This window comes from Hippichthys cyanospilos, chromosome 20, assembly GCF_059441005.1.
Source record: "Hippichthys cyanospilos isolate Australia breed blue-spotted pipefish chromosome 20, RoL_Hcya_1.0, whole genome shotgun sequence".
In the NCBI taxonomy this organism is placed as follows: domain Eukaryota; kingdom Metazoa; phylum Chordata; class Actinopteri; order Syngnathiformes; family Syngnathidae; genus Hippichthys; species Hippichthys cyanospilos.
The window spans coordinates 15,531,276-15,555,176 of NC_142388.1; the positions used below are offsets into that span (position 1 = coordinate 15,531,276).

General features: G+C 39.2%; 1 protein-coding gene across 4 annotated transcripts in view; it reads right to left on the reverse strand.

Moving 5' to 3' along the window:
- The window catches only part of lbr (lamin B receptor), a 45,496-nt gene extending 21,615 nt beyond the window's left edge, over positions 1–23,881 (reverse strand). For 3 of the 4 annotated variants that reach the window (XR_015863733.1, XM_088402659.1, XM_088402657.1), the window contains exons 1-4: positions 23,741–23,881; positions 12,965–13,132; positions 11,510–11,728; positions 9,925–10,008 (exon numbers count right to left, since the gene is read on the reverse strand). Coding sequence is in view for 3 of the 4 variants with exons in the window: in XM_088402659.1 (XP_088258785.1) it covers positions 9,925–10,008; positions 11,510–11,728; positions 12,965–13,129 (468 nt within the window). In the remaining variant the exon portion in view is untranslated. Of the gene's footprint in view, positions 1–9,924; positions 10,009–11,509; positions 11,729–12,964; positions 13,133–23,322; positions 23,632–23,740 lie in introns of those variants that run through there. The other variant, XM_088402658.1, reaches the window with a different exon arrangement.
- Positions 23,882–23,901: the final 20 nt, after the last annotated feature.

A 23,901-nucleotide genomic window follows, 5' to 3' on the forward strand; every position in this document is an offset into this window, starting at 1 on the left:
TCTCCCTGTTCGTGTGCTGCTCATAATGTGCGGCTGTGTGTGTCTCTAACCCCCCCCATTCTCCTCACTGCAGCACGTGTGCGTGTAACCCTTCCCTCCTTCTTCTACCACGGATCGTGACCAATCACGTGGGGCTTTAACAGAAGGGGGGAAAAAAACAGGTGAAAAAACAAAGTCGGCTCCTATTAGGAGCGGCTCCCCATTAGGAGCCGGCTCCCGTCTAAACCTACCTACCTCTACCTAAAAGAGCCGGCTCTAAGAGACGGTTCGTTCGCAAACGACACATCACTATTATGAATGTAATAGCGGGTCTATGAGCCCTGGATGACCGCCAGAGTTTCTCGTCACTCAGAATCCTTGTCTCTGCGTTGCTCACGCAGGTTCTGAGGGACAGACTACGGGTGACATTGCCTTATATACTGTATGTCCCCGGTGCCATATATGACTTTTTTTGATGGTATGCATTCTCATCAACCGATAGGGGATCCATACAACAGGCACAAATTCACAATAGGGAGACAAATTTTTTATCATTCTTTTTTAGCATGAAGTTATAAAAATCATAAGCGAAACTACAGATTTCAACAATATCTCAAATTTGATCACACTGACGCACCATCAATTGGCTGACTCCAGATTTCAGTGAGCCTTTGTAGGAGTCCTTAGTCATGTTATGCCGGCTTTGTCCAAAAAAAGGGAGAGACACCAAGGTTCTTCGTACTGATGCTTTACTGACTGCACTTGTTTGCAACAGTTCACACCGTAGAACTGACACATACAAAAGAGATGTCAGCTACGGACAACATAATATGCATTTTAACATAAACCAAACTCATACATACCACTTTGGGCCGCTAAACATAGACAAAGCTGGAACACTTTACGTCTTCGGATATACGCGTGCCGTCGCGTCTGACTTGATGACAGCAGCGTGAATGATTTTCCCGGAAGCCCCTTTCGCGACCCTAAATAAACTCTGCTAGCTGACGGATTGAAAATCATCCATAAATTAACACTATTGCTCCAGTGGACTTAGAAATAATATGGAGCCATTTCAACCGAAATACAAAATATAGAAATCGAACAGAACAAAATTAGGTTATGTTTCAATACAACTGCCCTCTTCCGGCGAATGCACGGTATTTCTTTGCCAACCGCCACACATGTAGCTCATGAACGTTTTCCACTATATGCCATTAGGATTGTTTGCATGGTGTGTTTATCAATGATTTCCTTTACCTCTGGAAATCGTTGGATGCCAGGGACTTGTAATACCAAAAAGCTATGGGTCCCAACAGGAACATTTGAAGTCCCAAATATGGAGCAAAAAAAAAAAAAGACAAAGGATTAAGTATGTCTAAGGTTAAACAGATTGGAGGCTTTTATTTTGAAGCTGCTCAGGGAAGCAAGGCCGTGACAACAATCTACTACTTGATCCTGAATAGCAGTCGACATAATCAATGCTGTGTTCCTTTTTCCTCGATTGATAGTTTTGTTTTTGGTTTTTTTGGGTGAGATCAAAACAAACATGGGCGACGAAGTTGTCAAATGTTTAGCTTGGTTTATACTTGATGTGCTGGCACACGTTTTGCAGCGCTTAATACTCGGAGCGACTTTCCCCTGCAGTCAGACGATATTCTCCCATATTATAGGTGGCAGTAAATGGACTCTACAGCATACAAACAACAGTACTGTATAACAGAGGTAGAGAATCCTAGTACAGTGGGCCCCCAGTTTACGAGATTAATCCATTCTGCAGTTGGGATCGTAACGCGAATTTGCCGTACCTGGGGTGTGCAGTGGGGTCGTCCTACTTCGCAGATTTCACTTTTCGCAAGGGTTTTTCGGTCCCCATTAAGCACGAAAAAGAAGGGAACACTGTATTTTGATTAAGTAATTTGTTTTATATAGTTAGGGAATAAAAGATGTGAACTCTGGTGAACCAATATTTTTAATAAATCCTTGGTCTCGTTTGCCAGATGCATAATTGTTGACAGGAATGCATACTTCGTCAAATCAACGTGTGTCCATCAGACGCATCATTTTTTTACATACAGTAGAACTTTTCTCCAACAAAATCATATTTGCAGCCAGAAATTCTTCACAACAGAGGGGACTTTTCACAATAGAAAACCTCGGACGTAAACATAAAACACGGGTTGTGCAATCGACAATCTGACTGAAGTTGTAAACAAAACCATTCAACATTGAAAAAAGAAAGAAATTGCCAAATCTACAATAAGCATTTGTTTTCATTCTTACATTCATTTCTTACATAATGTCTTTCACTTTGCTTCATCCATCTTTCATCATTATTACTTTAATCCTATCATCAAGTGTTATGCTTGGATTAAGCTTGACGCGTTCACGAGCTCCACCGTGAAAAGATTTTCTGCAGCACGTACCTTCTGGAATTTTTTTACGAGCGGAAAACATGGCGGACAAACCATTGCTTATGGAAGTTCACTGGTAAAAACAGTGAACACCTTCGTCTGAAAAGGAATACCATGATCTCAATAACCTTAAACAACTCCTGGCAAGCACCACGTTGGGGAGAGATGAGGAGTCTGTTTAAAAACACTTGGAAGATTATAGTATTGTTAGTATTATTATTAGTAGTAATATTAGTATTGTTTGAATTTACAGTGGACCCCTGGGTTACGACGTCCCTGGCTTACATTTTTTTCACATTACAATGTGGAATACTGAGATTTTTTTGTCCCCACTTTCAGGCATTTATCCCAATGTGGGGTTGGTTGTGTTTGTTGTTTTGCCTCCCTCTTGAGGCATTTTTAAGTAATTGCTCTTATTTGCTCTTGGCGTCAAACTGCCTCCGCTGCTACGTGTCACCAAAATGCTGGTCTGCTATTGGTCGGCATCTCGACTCCCTAAGCTACTGGTCTACTATTGGTCAGCGTGATGGGGTCACGAAGATGCGGGTCAGCTATTGGTCGATGAACGAGGTCACAACGATGGCTGCCTAAAGACTTGATTTCATGTGACAGTGCTTTCAATATCGAATTTATCATGCATTTTAGTGCTTAATTCAAACTTGAATTGGTTATCCATGAGTCCCAAGATTGCTAGTGATAAAGAGAGTAGTAAGAAAATTATTTACATGAAAACGAATCTGGCGATAATCAAGAAAGGCTAAGCTAAGCTACTCTCACTATGGAATATGATCATAACAAGCTTTCACATCACCTCAAAGGTAAATAAATCCTATCTATATTTTTTATTTATGATGTTATTTAATTGTATACATGTATATTATACAGTGGTACCTCGGTACTCGACCGCCTCTATACTCGACCAAATCGGTGCTCGACCAAAAAATTCAAGTAGATAATGCATCGGACCTCGAACAGATTTTCGGTTCTCGAACGCGCTCCTCGGCCCTTCTCGGCCAGCGGGTAAGCACCAGTTCAACTCAGACCGCCAGCGGAGTAAGACGTTTGTTCGAGTATTTCTTCCCGGATTTAAACTTTTTCGTGTTGCTCTAGCCCTTAATAATGGGTCCAAAGAAAGACAGTGATAAGGGGAAGGCAAAGAGGAAAACAATGAGGACCACTATTGAATTGAAGAAGGAAATTATAGCAAAATATGAATGTGGTGTACGAGTGTCCGACCTCGCGTCGCAGTTAGCTAGCATCATCATGGAAGGAGTAACCCTCCCTCCCGTCCTCTCCACATCCATTCCTGTATGCCATCAACCACTCTCCAAAACGTAAGTAAATTATACAAAATGGTTTATAATGCTTTATTTATCTTTATCTTTATCATGTACTGCTTGTGCACATTTACTTGTGCACACATACTTTCCATTATTTCTTATGGGAAAATTGCTTTCGGTGTTCGAACAAATCGGTGCTCGACCACCACCTCAGAACGGATTATGGTCGAGTACCGAGGTACCACTGTATATAAGTAGCACTCACTATACGAGGGATGTCTAACTCATATTTATCGGGGGCCGCATTGTAGTTATAATTTTTGTCAGAGGGCCGGTATAATTGTGAAATCAAATCAATTTTAGGTGTGTTTGTCACACTTCTAACTAGTTTTGAAATAAGAGCCCGGTAAAAACTGTTCAAAAGAGATATTGGGAACAAAAAATGTTTGTTATTTTTACCCCCAAATTTTTAAATGTTGAGGACAACTTGCAAATTTAGTATTTTAACCAGAAATTTGAAGTTTGCCCAGGATTCACGGTCCACATAAATTGATGCGGCGGGCCGGATCTGGCCCCCGGGCCTTGAGTTTGACACCTATGCACTATACTATTTTGATACCAATATTGAATATGTATATACAATTTTTATGTTTTTACCTGGGGTTTTACACGCATTTGCTGTTTAAAATAGGTTTAGATTGCCTGCCATATGGCGAATTCGCGTTACGATCCCAACCACAGAACTGGTTAATCTGGTAAACTGGGGGCCCGCTGTAATAGAATATAATTTAATTAAATCCTTCACTTGTACCCTACATGGCTGTTTCACAAATCTATGAATAAACGAATTTGAAGTTAGTCATACTACTTTTTTGTCAGATAGGACCAGGCACAAAAGTTAAGATTAATCATGTATGCATCGGGATGTAATCTGATACTGAGCTGCTATACATATATATATATATATATATATATATATATATATATATATATATATATATATATATATATATATATATATATATATAATATTATATATTTCAATATTTTCCCATAATTCCATATTTTCCCTACTTTAAATATTCATAATTCATTTCAAATGGGAGGGCTTCCCATTCATTCCCAATGGGAGATTAAACATTTCACATTTTGAGCTTTCCTAATTATATTCATAACATTTAACTCATTCATTCTGCCTTATGGCTCATTCCCATCATTCCAATAGTTCATAATTGTTCAAATTTTCCCATAATTCCATATTTTTCACCTATAACAACTCATAATTCAATTCCAGTGGCGGATTTAACTTTTCTTCATTGAAGCTTCTCCACTTCACACTCACATCATTCAGTTAATACATGTCACATTCTCAATATTACACATATTCAAACCTTCCAGTTATTCATAACTATTATAATAATTTTACCCATAATTCCTCATTCCCATTTTCCACACCAAAACTTTGTAACCTTCTATCTTGGCCATTCCTGCTCCGATTAACACCGTTCCAACTTTAATGAATTCCCCCAAATCCCGGCATTCCAAAGGAGTAGCCACTTTTTGCTTCCCAGAACTTAAAATTTTACCCATAATTCCTCATTCTGTAGTCACAAAAAATCCATTCATTTTCTATGAGGTCATTCATAATGTGAGCATGTGACCTTCTTGGACTACTGTTCAGGTACAGGTACACGTTGTACTCTGCCATGGTACCCCCACCCAGTGGCCATCTTGGATGAACTCTGACCTACACCAAATACTACAGCTCCCATACACCCCTGTAAGGCGGCCGTCTTGGACATTTGACAAGCTCTCGCCCCAGCCCATTCACTTTGTATGGGCAAAAGTGGAAAAAAGTGGGAAAAAAAATGTTTTTTGGAAACCCTCACGTGGAAATGAGCGGAACCACCTAACTCATGGACCATCGTTGTGGATTTTTAATGATAACGCCGCGACGATCCGACATTCCGATAAGCGAATAGAGCCCATTTTCCGAAGTCCGATAATGGCCGCCCACTTAACCTGTATAATATAAGCTATTTTAGATTACTTCTTGCGTTTTCTCCATTTGTGTTAGACCTATACTGGTTGTTCCAACTTAAGGTGTTTCCCGTAATTGGGTAGATTGCCAAGAACACCCTCGGACCAAAAATTTCAAGTTTTTTCCCATTTTTTTTTTACCCATAATTCCTCAGTTAATTGTTCTTGGCAAAACTTTGAAACCTTCTGTCTTTGCCATTCTTCATCCGATTCCGACCTTTTAAACTCAAAATGATTCCATTCATCCCCGCCAATTCATTGGTGTATTCATTTACCTCTTACCAGAATTCAAAGGTTTCCCACAATTCCACATACTGTACCTTTAATGAACCAATTCATTTTCAATTAGGTCATTCATTGTGTGGGCGTTTGGCCTTTGTGGACTACTGTTTAGGTAGACAAAGTACTCCATTTCCCATGGGGTCGTCAAGCGGCCATCTTGGACACTTGCCCACATACACTGAGACTCCATTTCCCATCAACCCTCAGGGGCGGCCATCTTGGATATCTGATCAGACATCTCATGAGCGCTCAGCCCAACTTTCACCCAGGATGGCGGCCATCTTGTTTAACTCAGAACAATAAAAACGACTCTCTCCAAATGTTGAACATCCAAACTATTAAATATAATCCCCCAAAATTCAGAATTTGAACTTTAAGTGTACTTTTTTCTTACTTTTTGAAATTTAGTGATATTTAACAAAATTCAAAAAATTGTTGTTTTTTTCACTCAACGACTACAGGTGTTTGTCCGATTCAGTCCGATTCAGCGTTTAACTATTCATCTTGACCAGGGGTGGGCAACTCCAGCCCTCGAGGGCCGGTGTCCTGCATGTTTTCCAGTTTTCTCTCCCTAACACACTTGATTTAAACCATTAGCTCATCAACAAGCTCTGCTGGAGCTTGAGAATAATCCTAATCATTTGAATCAGGTGTGTTTGAGAGAGAAAACAGGAAAACATGCAGGACACCGGCCCCCGAGGCCTGGAATTGCCCACCCCTGATCTTGACCCTGCCTATGACCTCCGGTTATCATTTACCCATAATGCATCTTTTTGCATAAGTAACAGCCCCCTAAAACTCGCGAAAAATCTGATTTTTTATGTTTCCTCTTGTGATATCTCCATTTGCGTCCAACCTAAACTTATCGTTCCAAATTTAGGTGTTTCCCATTATGGGTTAGATTGCCAAGAACACCCTTGCACCAAAAATTTCAAGTTTTTCCCATTTTTTTTACCCATAATTCCTTAGTTAATTGTTCTTGCCAAATTGTTGTAACCTTCTGTCTTCGCCATTCTTCATCCGACTCCCACCGTTCCAACTTTATACGATTCCATTCATCCCCGCCAATTCATTGGTGTATTCATTTACCTCTTAAAGTTTTTTGGATCTTGCATCTTGGATATCTGATCAGACGTCTCATGAGGGCTCAGCCAGACTTCCATCCAGGATGGCGGCCATCTTGGTTAACTCAGAACAATAAAAACAACACTCTCCTAATGTTGAACATCCAAACTTTTAAATATAATCCCCCAAAATTCAGAATGTGAACTTTAAGTGTACTTTTTTCTCACTTTTTGAAATTTTGTGATATTTAACAAAATTCAAAAAATTGTTGTTTTTTTCACTTAATGACGACAGGTGTTTGTCCGATTCAGCGTTTAACCGTTCATCTTGACCCTGCCTATGACCTCCGGGTGTCATTTACCCATAATGCATCTTTTTTGCATAAGTAATAGCCCCCTAAAACTCGCAAAAAATCTGATTTTTTTATGTTTCCTCTTGTGATATCTCCATTTGCGTCCGACCTATACTTATCGTTCCAACTTTAGGTGTTTCCCATTATGGGTTAGATTGCCAAGAACATCCTCGCACCAACAATTTCAAGTTTTTCCCATTTTTTTACCCATAATTCCTCAGTTAATTGTTTTTGCCAAAACATTGTAACCTTCTGTCTTCGCCATTCTTCATCCGATTCCTACCGTTCCAACTTTAATCGATTCCATTCATCCCCGCCAATTCATTGGTGTATTCATTTACCTCTTACCAGAATTAAAAATTTTCCCATAATTCCACATACTGTACCTTTAATGAACCAATTCATTTTCAACAAGATCATTCATTGTGTGGGCGCTTGGCCTTCGTGGACTACTGTTTCGGTAGACAAAGTACTCCATTTCCCATCGGGTCGTCAGGCAGGGCATCTTGGACACTTGACTACATACACTGAGACTCCATTTCCCATCAACCCTCAGGTGCGGCCATCTTGGATATCTGATCAGACATCTCATTCAGTTTTTCCCTTCTATCTTTGCCAGTCTTCGTCCAATTCCGACCGTTCCAAATTTAATCGATTCCCCCGATGCCCACTATTTCATTTTTACACACAAATCAAAAATTACCCACAATTCCACTTTTTCAGTTTTTCCCTTATATCTTTTCCAGTCTTCATCCGATTCCGACGGTTCCAACTTTAATCAGTTCCCCCAATGCCCGCCCATCCATTTTTACCCACAATTCAAAAATTACCCACAATTCCACTTTTTCAGTTTTTCCCTTATATCTTTGCCAGTCTTCATCCGATTCCGACGGTTCCAACTTTAATCGATTCCCCCAAGTCCCGGCATTCCATGGTGGTATCCATTTTCTTCTTCCCAGAATTCAAAAATTACCCACAATTCCACTTTTTCAGTTTTTCCCTTATATCCTTGCCATTCTTCATCCGATTTCGACTGTTCCAACTTTAATTGATTCCCCCAATTCCCGCCATTCCACATCATTCAACACCTCTCCCTTCAGGTGTTTCACCTTCACACGCAATTTCTTCAGGAATTGCACATATTCTAGTTTGTCATCAAGATTGTTCAAATGTTTATGTATTAGTTTCCACTTACAGTATAAGGAGCAAATAGTTGTAATCTCCAACATAGAGAAAATGTTAGGCAGTACAACTATTTGCTCCTTATACTTTACTCAGTACTAGGCATAGTGCGATAACTGCGTTGACAGTTTACTGTCGTGTTAAAAAGTCCAAGTTTCAATCACCGCTAATACTGTCTATAACCAGTGCTTTTATTTTTTGCTTAACACAACAAAGTGGGTATATAACAAAGCAGTATATGATTTACTCAAAAAACCACCTCTTTGAATATAACTACGAGGTGATGCCAGTGGGGATGTGGGTGATCCCAGGAAAAAGGCTTTTTTTTTGGTCATGTGGAATGTAACTGCAATAAAGTATCATTTTCATCATTTCCTTTTAGTTTCAGGCACTTTGGTGCACTTGCTTCTTTTTTTTCCATTTTAGACTATGCTGTAACCCGTATAAACTCAATAAAAATAATTCACAGTTGTTGTAAATGTTAAAAAGGATACATGTGTAGGTATACTTAAACAATTTTCATCAATAATAATAATATAATAATAATAATAATAGGGGGGGGGCCTGGCAAAATATAGTTGAGAAACACTGGATTAGAGTACTTCTCCGATTACAAGTCACATTTTTCTTGTGAATGTCCTCTTTACTCATCCTGCCTCTTCCTAGTGCCTGTTGACAACAATGTGTGCCAGGGTGCCTTTCACGATTGACACAACACGTCCCTGTGGAGTTGTAATCTACTCCCGCTTTTACACTCATCAAATGCACCCACAGTAAAGGCACACACATTGTTGAGGCAGTAGGCACACGTACACACATACTTTGTCGAGGCAGAGACACAATGGAGCAGACATTTACCAGAAATATCTTACCTAGATTTCTTTTATGATATGGTAGTCAATCAAGTGTAAACTCTCCATTGTTATCATGTTTGATCATGTCCAGATTTGACTTTAATTCAACTTCCGGGCTGCTGCTAATATGACCGCAGCTGCGCGAGACTTCAAAGGCTAACTGTTTCCTTACTATACAGTGTATAATGTTTAATCAGTTAAGAATTAATTAAATATGTGTACTGCAGTAGTTCCACGTCCGAGGAGGGCCCGTGGCAAGTGCATTTATAGTTACGTCGTCTGTCTGGCATGCAAGAAACCATCACAGCGTGTATCTTCACATGTCTTGGGACATGTCTGATGCGAACACACTGCCAACTAATGTCCCAAGTGATGTGGTCATTTGCCATGGAGAAATTTGAATACTGAATATACCAGAAGACAAAAGGATCATTAAACTATCAAATACCCTGCTTTTGTGATAACACTAAACTCACCTCATTTACTTTGTTTGACGTGTGTTTCTCCTCTTTGTTTTCATGCTTATTGTTGCTATTGTTTTCAGCAGCCATTGTGCGTTTCTGTTGTAAAAGAAGGGAGAGTATTGGAGATGCACAGGGACAAAAAAGACAAATGTGGACAATAGAAGCATGAACAAAAATCTGAATCACTGAAACACAAAGTTTAAATGATTGAGTATAACTATAATCATGCAAAATACATGCCTTTATAACAGCAGTTTAGGAAAACACTATATCATGCTAAGAGGCTGTACTGGCTATACTGTACTGAACTGGATGCTCTCGATATGATACAGTGAGGACTACAACAAATATACCGTATTTTTCGGACTACAAACCGCGACTTTTTCCTCATGATTTGAGCCCTGCAGCTTATAGTCCAGTGTGGCTTATCTGCTGTTTTTTCCCTACCGGTCAAGCAAATGTGTGTATCTGCTCAAGGAGTAAGTTTATGAAACAACTGTGAAATAGAACTGCAAAGATGTGAATCAATGGCTTTTTAAAATATATTGTTAAACTATATTTTTAAAATACATTATTAAAATTATTTTTAAAAAACGTCTAAATTGAATATGATTATTCTGCCCTTCAGAAGTGCAGTACCACCTTTGACGTTTTAGATGTGTACATAGACTTAGAGCACCCTCTTCTGGTTACTTCGAATTATTGTTCTTCTCAGTAGACGTCAGTTCTCCAATATAGCAGCACGCAAAGAGACAGGTTAACGTAGACAGGTTAACGTTCGAGGATTCCTGATTTTATTTTGTTTTGACTTTGACGAGAGTTGTTTGTAAGTTAACAAGTTGTCAAAATGATGACACCGATCATCTGTTTTGTTTATCGTTAGAGACATTGGAAATACTGTAAGAGTATTATTTGATCGTGCAACTTGTTTGTTAGCAGGAGAGGTGCGATGTATCATTAGCTGATTACGTGTTATATTTTTCTAGTTTTACGGCGACCTAAAGAGGGTAATGGTCAATGGCCATTGTTCAAATAAAGCAGAGCAAAAGGAAAGACAGTATGGTTGTTTGAAACGTCGTTATCCAGCCGTCAAGCTAGCGAAAAACCCGATGCTTCGGAGTGAGGACGGCATAGAGATCTTGTATAAAAGTTTGTGTTTGATACACAGTATACAGTATATATGATTGTATTTATAATATTCTGATTGTATATATTATTTATGTGCAGTGTGTGCAATGTTCACTAAATGAATCTATCAATTAAACAATGGGAGACAGAATGCTGTTAAAGAGAGGATGTTGCAGTTGTTCCAGACGATTTGAAAAATAAACAAAAAGAACAAATTTAAACTTTCATATAGCATCATTTTGCATAAATATCTGATGTTATGACCTGCAGCTCATAGTTCCAGTGCAGCTTATCCGTGGCAAAAAATGTTTTTTTTTTGGTCAATTTTTGCTGCTGCAGCTTATATACAGGTGCGCCTTACAGTCCGGAAAATATGGTATTCGTGTTATTGTCCCTTTTAATGTTGTAATTTAAATACCATGTTGATTGATCTAGTGAAAAAGAGAATGTAAGCAGCTTGGCTTCTTACCAGAGGACTCAGTCGAACTTCAACCATTTCCTTCAACTTTGAATCCCTGCCTGATAATGGTAGACTCTCTGTCATTGATGCAGCAGCAGCAGCTGATGCCGCGGTGCGTGGGTTAGAACGCCGGGTGGTCCTCGCCGGGGAACGGGAGCGACTGCGACGGCGGCCTGGTGATTGGGAGCGAGAGCGGGAGCGAGACCGCGGCTGGAAACTAAAAGAACTCTGGATGCAACAGTGGAAAGAAAAAGCGATTTTAGTGCTTAAAAAAACTGTACGAAACAGACGCATATTGTATATAAAAAAACAAACAAAAAAAAAAACAGTCGCAAGGAACATGTGGGGATGCATACGTTTATATCAAACGTGATACTGTAAGTGGCCAACCCAACTGAACCCAGCTCCAGACATCACTTACTAGGTCTGGCCCTTTAACGGCACACATCAGCACGAATGTGTGTGATTTTCGGCTTAATTAGACTTGATAAAACCAGTTTATTTCTTAACAGTCTCTTTATTGAGTTCAAATATTGAAAAAATTGACAGTGTCGTTTTTCTTCATTAAAAACAGCAGGGTTTTGGCAGCTGAAATTAAATAATGACATCCAAAGACATTGAGCACCAAGCTTGGTCACGGAACTAATTCAACTTGCAAGTCAAAGTAGACAGTAAAAAATTGATGAACAGTTATTTGGGTTAAAAAAAAGATTCTTTTTTCACCCAAAAATTCAAATCAAATTTACAAGAAGGTTATGAGTAGATTTGACTAGATTATAAAAAAAGATTAAAAAAAAAATAAAAAAAAAACACTTGAGGGTTTAGGAACAAACCCACAGGTTAAGACATCAACTCTAGCACCCAAGCCAAGCTTTTTCAATGAAACCCCTCTGAAAATGTTGTTTAAGACCTCTAACCAGCAAAGCATTTTTGTAGGGATAGGCGAGTATGTAACGAGCTAATACCAGGTCTCATTTCAAGGTATCGAACTAGAGCATGTGTCAAACTCCAGTCCTCGAGAGCCAGTATCCTGCATGTTTTCGAATCTTCTCTCTCAAACACACCTGATTCAAATGATTAAGATCATTTACAAGCTCCTGTAGAGCTTGCTAATAAGCTAATAATTTGAAGCAAGTTTGTTGGGGGAGAAAACCAGAAAACAAAGGATACCGCGTCCATTGAGTACTGGAGTACGACACCTATGCACTGGACTATGGGTGGTCTTTTTCATTTGTTTTGATGAAAATTCAATCAGTCAGGCCCTTGGCTTGTAGGTATTTTTTTAATTTGGTCCCCTTGGCCATTTGACACCCCTGAATTAAGGTGTTCAGGATAGGGTTCGCATGAATGATGGGAACTCCTTTGAAATGACTGATATTGGTTTTAATTTGTTCCATAACACAAAAAATAGCACTGGAACATCCCAGTGTAAATTTTAAAATACACTGTAAGATGTAGTCTTACCTTGATTTCATGCTCCTTCAGCTCAAGCTCAGTACCATCCTTGTAGATGACCGTGTACAGTTGACTTTTAGCTTCAAAACCAAGTACTTTCACTTCATAGTACAGTTTGCTGCCAGGCCAGCGGCCCATCACAATGTCCCCGCTGTGGTACTTCAGACTTGGCATTGTCTTTGACAACAAGAAATATAATAGAGAAGAAATATCAAACAAGCACATAGGAAGAGTTAAACTCATACTAAACAAGTAGTAGAATACATGTATGGTTGATTGTCAATATTTTTTTTGTACAAATATAAGCTCATTCCTTCTCTTTTAACCATTTCCTTACGGAGCAAATGGCTCTTGAAATGCATTGTTTCAACCACAAGTGTCAAATTGAAGGCCCAGGGGGCAAATCCGGCCCGCCACATCATTTTATGTGGTCCACAAAATGCTAATCATGACTTCCAAGTTTCTGATTAAAATATCTAATTTGCAAGTTGTATTCAACTTCAGTTGTATTCACCTTTTTTTAAAGGAAACAAAAAGCATTTTTTATTACCAATCCCCTCGTTGAACAGTTTTTACAGGCCTCATATTTCAAAATTAGGTAAATGTGTGATGACCACACTTGAAATTTATTTGACATCACATTCATAACGGCCCTCCTACAGAAACTGGAAGTACAATTTGGCCCACAATTACAATGTCTTTGACACCGCTGGTGTATAATATTGAAACCCGAGCTTGAACAAGCATGTAATGCACAGGTGCCAAACTCAAGGCCTGGGGGCCAGATACGGCCTGCCACAACATTTTCTGACTTTATGACTTCAGGTTTCTGACTAAAATAGCAAATTTGCAAGTAGTCATCATTTGGGGAAGGGGGTGCGAGCAAATTTTGTTACCAATCCCCCTTTTGAACATTTTTTTTTTTACAGGCCTCTGATTTTAAGTCAAGGTAAATGCTCAAAGATCATACTGTAATTAAAATGTCTTTAACTTCAGTCATACCAGCCCTCCCATCGAAACTATAACCTCAATGCGGCCCATGATGAAAATGTGTTTTGACACCCCTGTTTTAAACATTGTTTGCTGCCCCCCCAATTGCTTTCACCTGATGCCAAACAAGGTTTGAAACTACTTTTTAAGTGAGTTCTTTCTTGAGCATTACAATATAATTTACATCAACCTCCAGAGAAATAGTAAAAGAGAAAGAGAATTAGAAATAAAAAAATATCCATATGCCTTACAACGCACTTCCAGTTCTTTCAGTCTGTCTAGAGGGGCTCTACTGACTGAATGCTTAACAGTTAAATTATAGCCAGATATTCCCCATACATACGCAACACTTACCAATAAAGTTAATATAGGTTTTAGGTGTTTTTCACACATGTGCAGACCCCATGTAGATATGTCACATGCAAGGAGACCTGAGTGCCATTCTAACTTTCCTCTCCGATGACTATAAGCAATGACCAGTTCTGACTTGCACATAAAAATTCTGATTTGACAGCCGATATGCAACTGAATTCGAGTAACCTGTAGTACTACCTCATTTACCATGAAAACCACTAGAGGCTGCTCCATAAATGCTCCATTAAATATGTTGTCTTTGTAGTATATTCAATTGAATATGGGCTGAGATGGATTTTCAAATTGTTGTATTTTGTTTTTAGTTACATTTTACACAATTTCCCAACTTCAACCGAATCTGGTTTGTATGAATATAGTTATTAGTAATAAAATCCCACTATGGCAATGGTTGTCAAAGTGGGTTCCGTGGCCTGACTGCAGGGGTTCCGTGAAATAATTTGGGTTATTAATAAAAGTACAGTGGGCCCCCGTGTTACGAACTTAATCCGTTCAGCGGCTATGCTCCTAACTCGAATTGCTCGTATGACGGGCAATCCAAACCTATGTTAATTAGTGAATGCGTGCAACGCGTGCAAAAACCTTAGGTAAAAACATCACGACTTTATACACATATTAAAAATTAGTAACATAATCTACTGTACAGTTAAATTAAATAACATAAATATACAAAGGAAAAATTACATTTACCTTTGGGGCGACGTGACTTGAGCTGGGTGGAGGCGGAGGGGAGCAGAACCCGCAGAATTTATTATTTATTTTCTTAAACGAGAACTTTTCTCAAAGGAGAACCTATCACCGGCGATTTCCTTTTCTTTAATCCATAATAGAAGAAGCCGCTCCATTTTGTTGTCGACCGAGGTTCGTCCCCCGGCAAGGAAAGTCTTGCCCTTAGAAGATTGCCGAGCGGTTACGGCCATACTCACGAGCAAGGTTAACTATGCGTGCGCCTCCTTCGTATTTTTTTATTATCTCCTGCTTGGTTTCTATTGTCATCATCCTCTTACTTCTTCCTTTACCGCCACTTGCAATTTTAGAAGCCATGTCTAACAGATAAAGTTTGCAAAGTCTTCACAACACACCGACCAGCTGTGCCATCAAGCTAGATGAAGCCGTTCGGCCAATAGCATATTGGCATTTCTGTGATTGACGTGACGCCAGCCAATAGCATCTCCGTGAGTGAGACCGGGACTGTGACCTTAATTGACCAATAGCATATCGGAATCTCCGTGACTGAGATCGTGACTGTAACCTTAATCGACCAATAGCATATCGGCATCTCCGTGACTGAGACCGTGACTGTGACTTTATAAGACCAATAGCATATCGGCGTTTCCGTGTCATGCGAGAATAGTTAATTTGTTGACGCACCAAAGCGAATAAAATAGTGCGGACACACTTACCGGCATGTTAGATTGTTCGTAACATGAAAGGTTTGTGCGAAAGAGGGGGACAAAAAACGCCGCAGTCCACGTTCGTAAGATGAAAAGTTCGTAAAACAGGGAGTTCGTAAACCAAGGGCACACTGTATATATATTTGTGTTAACCTAATTTTATTTTCCATTGTGAAAGTATTCAGGACTCTTCAATAAAGCAATCAATTCAACCAGTTAAATATATTTTTTAAAATGTTATCATTTTGAAATTTGTCAAAATGTGTTTCGTGTCTACAATTGCTTGCTAACGAGGCGATGAAGCCAACAACGCTAAAGCGACATTCTACTTTAGAATTTTGTTTTTGACTAAATAATTGGCAGCAGCCTTTTTGAGGGAAATTTCACCCGATTTGTTATAAGGAGTGTAATATGCAATTTTTATTTTCTAAACTTCAGTATAGCTGAAAAGTAACAAATACCGTATTTTCCGCACTATAAGGCGCACCTAAACTCCTTTACAAAAAAAAGGCCGATGATGCGCCTTATAATCAGGTGCGCCTTTATATATGGATCAATATTGAGATCGGGATTCGTAGAGGCGGAATGAACTGATAAAGTATGCTTTTACTGTTTCTTTTGTGTGTTTACAGTTGAACAAGGTTGGTCATATTGACATTGTGTTATTATGCTCTTGAGAGGTTAGAGTTATTATTGGTATTACTTTGAGTACAGTATTACTATATTGTGATTGAAAAAGTTTTAAAATATGTCATTAATTGAGGGTGCACATTATAATCCATTGCGCCTTATAGTGCGGAAAATACGGTATACTTCTTGTCAAATTTAATGTTTCTGAAGAAAGAGGGCCCTTATCTTTGCCTTGAAAGATTTTTTGTTGTTTTGTTTTGGCAAACATTTGCAATAGGGGTCCTTGGAAAATTTGCTTTCTAAAAGGAGTCCCTGACTCCAAAAAGTTTGAGACCCCTGCACTATAGTATACGGTATATCCCAATGGGTACAATAAGATGGGCCCAAGCAAGGTCAGCATAATGAATCATTAGTGACCAGTGAAGCTCAGTGAGTTGAAAACCAACACAAGTGCAGAACTGCTGACAGGTCTGTCCCTGCTAGGTTTAACCAGAGCCATGTGTCATTCAGGGAAGGACTATCCAGCCACTTCTGGGAAACAACGCTTTTACAGCCACTATCCACATTATGTTTTACCTTGGACCATTAAATGACAATATTAAGGCTAATCTATTTCACGAATGACTCTTTCCCTAAACAACCACTTAACCTCAAACCTATTGATTTTTTTTTTTAATTATATTCAGTGGGATGAATTTGATGTTGGAAAAAGCAAATGTGAGACAAAAATATATAGAAGGAATGCACTAAGGTAGGAAACCTTCAATAAGTGCCCTCTTTATTCAGAATAATGTTAAACAATTACATACAGTGCATCGAAATCCAAGACACAGAAGCAATGGAACCACTCTCACAAGTGTAGAGCAGATTTTACACAAATATTCACATATTGGCCCACCAGGATTATTAGAGTCAGGCAGGTAAACACAAACACGCTCTAACCAAACTAAAATTCAGAGAACAGAACTCACCCAAAGTTAGTCCCTGTGATCCTACTAGTGGCTTGTATCCTAGTCCATATGGAATGGCACACGAGGATTTGGAATGTATTTTCCCATCAGACGGCTCAGAGGCCAGGTGTGTGTGTGTGTGTGTGTGTGTGTGTGTGTGTGTGTGTGTGTGTGTGTGTGTGTGTGTGTGTGTGTGTATTACAGCAGTCACAGTCCCTGTGTACTAAGCTTCACCTGGTATGCTTCTTTAAAAAGCAGCATGTGAATCATATTGGAAAATCTCACATCTGATCTGATAAAAGACCCATAACCCTAACAACTGTCTTTTTAGTCTTTTGTGCCTTTAGCTTTTTGTGGATTAAATTTTAAAAAAGTGTTTCAGTTAAAAAAATAAATAAAATGAAAAAATATGTACCGTATTTTCCGGACGATAAGGTGCACCGGTATAGAAACCGTAGGAGCAAAATATGAGCAAAAAAACCCCCCAAAAAAACGCTTTTTGTCACGGATAAGCGACTAAGTGACTAAAAGTCGCAGGTAATAACATCAGATCTTTATGCAAAAAGATGGTATATGAAGATGATTTTTTTTTTTTTTTTTTTTTAGTAGTTTAAGCTTTTTGTAATTGTCTGCCAACAGCAACATCATCTCTTTAACAGACTGAACATGCCTGCATGTTTAGCCCCAACATATTTATAGAAAATGGATTTCTGTTAGTTAAATAGCAGTTCAAGTTCAATTCAAAATCAATACTTCAATAGCATCTTTTTTTGTTTTTTTTTGTTTGTTTTCTGATTGTATACATGTATATTATACATACGTAGCATTTACTATGCTATTTTGGTAATAATTTTTAATATGTATGTACATTTTTAGTTTTACCTGGGGTTCTAAACACATTGGATATTTAACATAGGTTTGGATTGCCCGCCATGCGGTGAATTCGCCTTACGAGCCCAACTGCGGAACGGATTAATCTCGTAACGCGTGGGCCCACTCCATCCATCCATCCATCCATCCATCCATCCATCCATCCATCCATCCATCCATCATCCATCCATCCATCCATCCATTAATCCATCCATCCATCCATCCATCCATCCATCTATACACAAAAAAAATATACACACACACACACACACACAGACACATGTATGTATATATGTATGTATACAGTGGACCTCCGTGTTACAGTCCCTGGCTTACGTTTTTTCTATGTTGGGGAATACTGAGTTTTTTTTGTCTCCTCTTTACGGAATTTCCCTCGCTTTGCAACAAAAACAACCGTCATGACCCCAGGGGGTTGGCTGTATTTGTGTTGTTTTGTCTACATCTGCAGGCGTTTGTAGGTAATTGCACTTATTTTCTGTTGAGGTCAATGCCTCCATGCAACGCATCACTACAATGCTGGTCTGCTATTGGTCGGCGTCTCTTCACAGAGATGCTGGTCTGCCTCACTCGTTTCAAAATGGCGTAATGGTAAAGCTTTGTTCTATCGTGAGTGGTTACAAAACCGTATTTATAGTGCATTTTACTGCTTAATTTAAACTTGAATGGGTTAACCATGGGTCCCAAAATTGCTACTGATGTTAAAGAGAGAAGATGATTTATATGGAAACGAAGCTGGGGATAATCAAGAAATACGAAGCTAGCCTAGGCTAACCTTACTAGGGAACATGGCCATAACAAGCGCCACTCAAAGGTAAATAAATTATTTTTCTATTTTTTATTTATGATGTTTTCTGATTGCTTACATGTACAGTGGGCCCCCGTGTTACGAACTTAATCCGTTAAGCGGATACGCTCGTAACTCAAACTGCTCGTATGACGGGCAATCCAAACCTATGTTAAATCGTGAATGCGTGCAACGCGTGCAAAAACCTCAGGTAAAAACATCACGACTTTATACACATATTAAAAATGAGTAACATAACCTAATGTACAGTTAAATTAAATAACATAAATATACAAAGGAAAAATGACATTTACCTTTGGGGCGACGTGACTTGAGCTGGGTGGAGGCGGAGGGAAGCAGAGACCAACCCGCAGAATTTATTGATTTATTTTCTTAAACGGGAACTTTTCTCAAAACTAGAACATATCACCGGTGATTTCCTTACGAGCCATGCGTGCGCCTCCTTCGTATTTTTTTTTTTTTTTATTATCTCCTGCTTGGTTTCTATTGTCATCATCGTCTTACTTCTTCCTTTACCGCCACTAGCAATTTTAGAAGCCTTGTCTAACAGATAAAGTTTGCAAAGTCTTAACAACATTCCTTCCTTCCGTTTTTGACTCATTTTGTCTCCTTCCTTCCGTCCCGACCAGCTGTGCCATCAAGCTAGATAAAGGCGTTCGGCCAATAGCATATTCGCATTTCTGTGATTGACGTGACGCCGGCCAATAGCATCTCCGTGAATGAGATCGTGACTGAAACAGTGACTGTGACATTGTAAGAGCAATAGCATATCAGCGTTACCGTGCCATGCATGAGCATATGCTTTCGTTAATGTAGCAAAGCGAGGTCAATTGTACGTACACATTGACTGGCAACGCTTGGCGAATTCATAGTTAAAACCATCACTAATTTACACACATATTTAAATTTAGTTCCATAATCTACTGTACAGTTAATATAACAAGCATGGATAAACAAAGTATAAATGACAATTTCCTCTGGGGCGACGTGACTTGAGCTGAATGGAGACGGAGGTGAGCAGAGACCAACCCGCAGAATTTATTTATTTATTTTCTTAAACAAGAACTTTTCTCAAACTAAAACATATCACTGGAGATTGCCTTCTCTTTAATCCATAATAGAAGAAGCCTCTCCGTTTTGTTGTCGAGCGAGGTCCGTCCCCAGGCAAGGAAAGTCTTGCCCTTAGAAGATTGCCGAGTGGTTCCGTCCATACTCACAAGCAAGGTTAACGATGCACGCGCCTCCTTCGTATTTTTTTATTATCTCCTGCTTGGTTTCTATTGTCATCATCCTCTTACTTCTTCCTTTACCGCCACTTACAATTTTAGAAGTCATGTTTAACAGATAAAGTTTGCAAAGTCTTCACAACATTCCTTCCTTCCGTGTTTGACTCATTTTCTCTCCTTCCTTCCGTCCCGACCAGCTGTGCCATCAAGCTAGATAAAGGCGTTCGGTCAATAGCATATCGGCATTTCTGTGATTGACGTGACGCCGGCCAATAGCATCTCCGTGAGTGAGACCGTGACTGACACCGTGACTGAAACAGTGACTGTGACATTGTAAGAGCAATATCGTTCTTCGTTGCCGTGAAAAGCATTTTCTACTGATTTTGATGACGTGGTAAGGCGAAAATATATGAACAAATACAATGGCCGGCATGTCAGTTTGCTCGTAAGGCGAATGGTCTGTGTGTAAGTGGGGGAAAAAAACTCGCTCGTAAGTCGAAATGTTCGTAAAAGAGGGTGTTTGTAAACCGGGGGCCGACTGTATATCATATATATATACGTAGGTTTTGATTGCCCGCTATAAGGTGAAGTCGCCTTTCGAGCCCACCCACAGAACGGATTAATCTACACACAACCACACACACACCTGTATGGAATAGAAGTATCTACATCCCGATGGGCCATACCACAGACTTCAGCTTCCAGACTGACAAACAGGTCAAAGAACAAAGCAGTGGACAAAGAACAGCAGAGAGTAGTGGTGATAGTTGTGGCGATCCCAGCTGACGCCAACATCAGAAAGAAGGAACATGAGGAACTTGGAAAGTATCAAAAGTTGAAAGAGCAGCTGTAACAGATGTGAAAGGTCATGGGTGACGTGGTCCCCGTGGTTTTAGGGCTGCATGATTAACTGAATTTTAATTGTGATCGCAATATTGGCTGCCACGATTATTTAAGATGATAATCGGCGATATTAACATTTAAAAAGCCGGCTACGTAGTACTGTACAGTATGTCAAATCAAGCACTTTCAGTCATCCTGCCACCAGGGGCCAAACGCAAGGGACTTCATTATGTTTCGGGCAGAAAAAATCGTGGAGTTCTCCGGTGACTATCGTAAACAACTCCTGGCAATCACAGAGGTGAGCAGTGTGGGGCGAAAAAAAAAGGAGGGTGTGTGTGTGTGTGTGTGTGTGTGGGGGGGGGGGGGGGGGGGGGGGTGAATGCTGGTTGAGTCCACTTACCTGTATGGGAGAAATATTGTTCGACTGTGAGGAAAGCTGGGATTTTGATATACATGTATACCGTACTAGCTGTGAATTGAGACCCACTCCATACTCACTTTGAGTGATTCTGGTCATTTTGCAGCCTCTCATCAGCACCAGTGTGAGAATGACTGGCAAAAATTGGAATAAATTGGGTTTGAATTGACCAAAAATGTCATTTTTTGACTGCTAAATCCATACTCCATTCAAGTGATTCTGGTACTTTTGTACTGTTTTGTTTTTCTTGCAAAAAACTAAGGCTGTTGTAGATGTTGTTACATGTCGGTTGTAGTTTGTGCTTGGTTCTAAGTAGGCTTAATATTTTTCATTGGTTTGCACTCAGCAAGTAAATGAACTGTGTTTTTGCCATAATTTTTACCATATTTATTATTTACTTTAGTTTATTATTATTTGTATTTGTTTTCATCTTGAAGCTATGTTTATTAAAAAAAGTGCAATAAATAGACATGCTTGACCAAACATGATCAATAATCGTGATTAATAATCGTGATCGCAATATTGACCAAAATAATTGTGATTATTATTTTGGCCAAAATCGTGCAGCCCTACGTGGTAGTGGGGGCACTTGGGGCAGTAACCTCCAAACTGGATGACTGGCTCCAGCAAATCCCGGGAACAACATCTGAAGCCTCAGTCCAGAAGAGTGCAGTCCTAGGAACATCGAAGATACTGCACAGAACCCTCAAACTCTCAGGCCTCTGGCTTCGCGATGACATGGATTCCACCCCATAGGGGTGAGAAGGAGATTTAAATAATAATAATAATATAAATAAATAAAAAAACCTAGTCATCTAGACATCTACCATTTTGTGCTATCTCCACGTTTGCTATGCCAACGTGTCCCTCTGCTTTGTGACAGTTTTTCTCCAGGTTGTCTTTGGTCTTCCATGCTTCCTTTTGCCATCTCGTGCCCACGTCAATGCTGCCATTTTCTTCCTCTTTCCTCAAGACGTCTTTTACTTATATCATCACTTAGGCTCTCAAAAGCAGCATGTTCTAAGACTTCAGCATTAGTTACATAATCTTGCCACTTTAATTATAATATCCTCCTGAGGAATTTATTTTGAAACATCTATTTTTGTTGTTGTCTGCTTCCATCATTCCACTCACAACCCTAGCCATGTACCATTGTTGTCTTATTTTGTGTGTGTGTTGATGTTTAGGGGCTATGTTTTTGTTTTTCAACTTTTTTCAACAGCCTTTTGTTAATTAAAGAATGACTCAATAAGAATATTGATCATTGCATTGTTAGATTGCATCGTTAATCTTTACTTCATGAGGATATGCAGCAGTACAAGACTTTCAAACTTGATAAAGCCAAAATGTCAGTTTCAGCTGCTATGTAACACACCTCATAACTTCAAACAAATTTAACCACATAGTAATAACAATTTTGTGTGTGTGCATATATATATATATATATATATATATATATATATATATATATATATATATATATATATATATATATATATATATATATATATATATATATACACACACACACACACACACACACACACAAATGCTTCCATGAACAAAGATCCATTTATACACCACTGATTCGAGTTTAACGTGTTAAACGAGTTGTTTAATCCGTACTTCATTTATGGTTTATAATACATCTCGTAACCGCAAAGAAATTCAACGAGAGAATAACAATAACAACAAGACGTAGTCCCGCTCGGCTTACAAGGAAGGGAAAATGTCATGCATTAACATTTTCTGACGAAAATTAACAAATAAATAAATAAACATTCGTCTGTGAAGCCACCCATTATTACAGTGGGAGTGAAAATAAATGTTATTCTCACGCAACCTTACGTGTGGGTCGAAGCAAAACCAATGCCAAGTAGGTGGCGACTCGCGGGAACTTTTCAAGTCGAAATTTGAACGTTTTAATAATCGTGACTGTTAATGGTATGTGTCTATAGCCTGAACGTAGTCTATAAACGTTGCCGCTACTCTAACGTGACGTTATAAAGTTGTTACAACGCAACGAGAACCAAGAACTCTCTAGAGCGCCATGCAGTACATCAAATAGAATCAGGAGTCTTGGAATACATCAGTTATACTTGCGAGAAACAAGTCAACGTTCCAGGAACTAGTCGGAGTCTCTAAACCTCTAAGTTATCCTCCGCACAAAGCTAGCTGCAACCCAAGCCAACAGTCAAACAAAAAGAAACGGGAAGTGAGTTAATTTTAAGCGTCACAAGCGTGTGTAAGAGAGGGATGCACTTACCAATTGCTGCGATAAATCCAAAAAGTGGCAAAACGGGTTAAAAACTTCCCGCAACAAAGTTACGAGCGACAAAATCAATCTTAATATAGTATTTAGAAATCGCAAGTCCGCTAACGTCTGACATAGTCGTGTATCTCCCTCCCTCGCAACAAATGCCACTG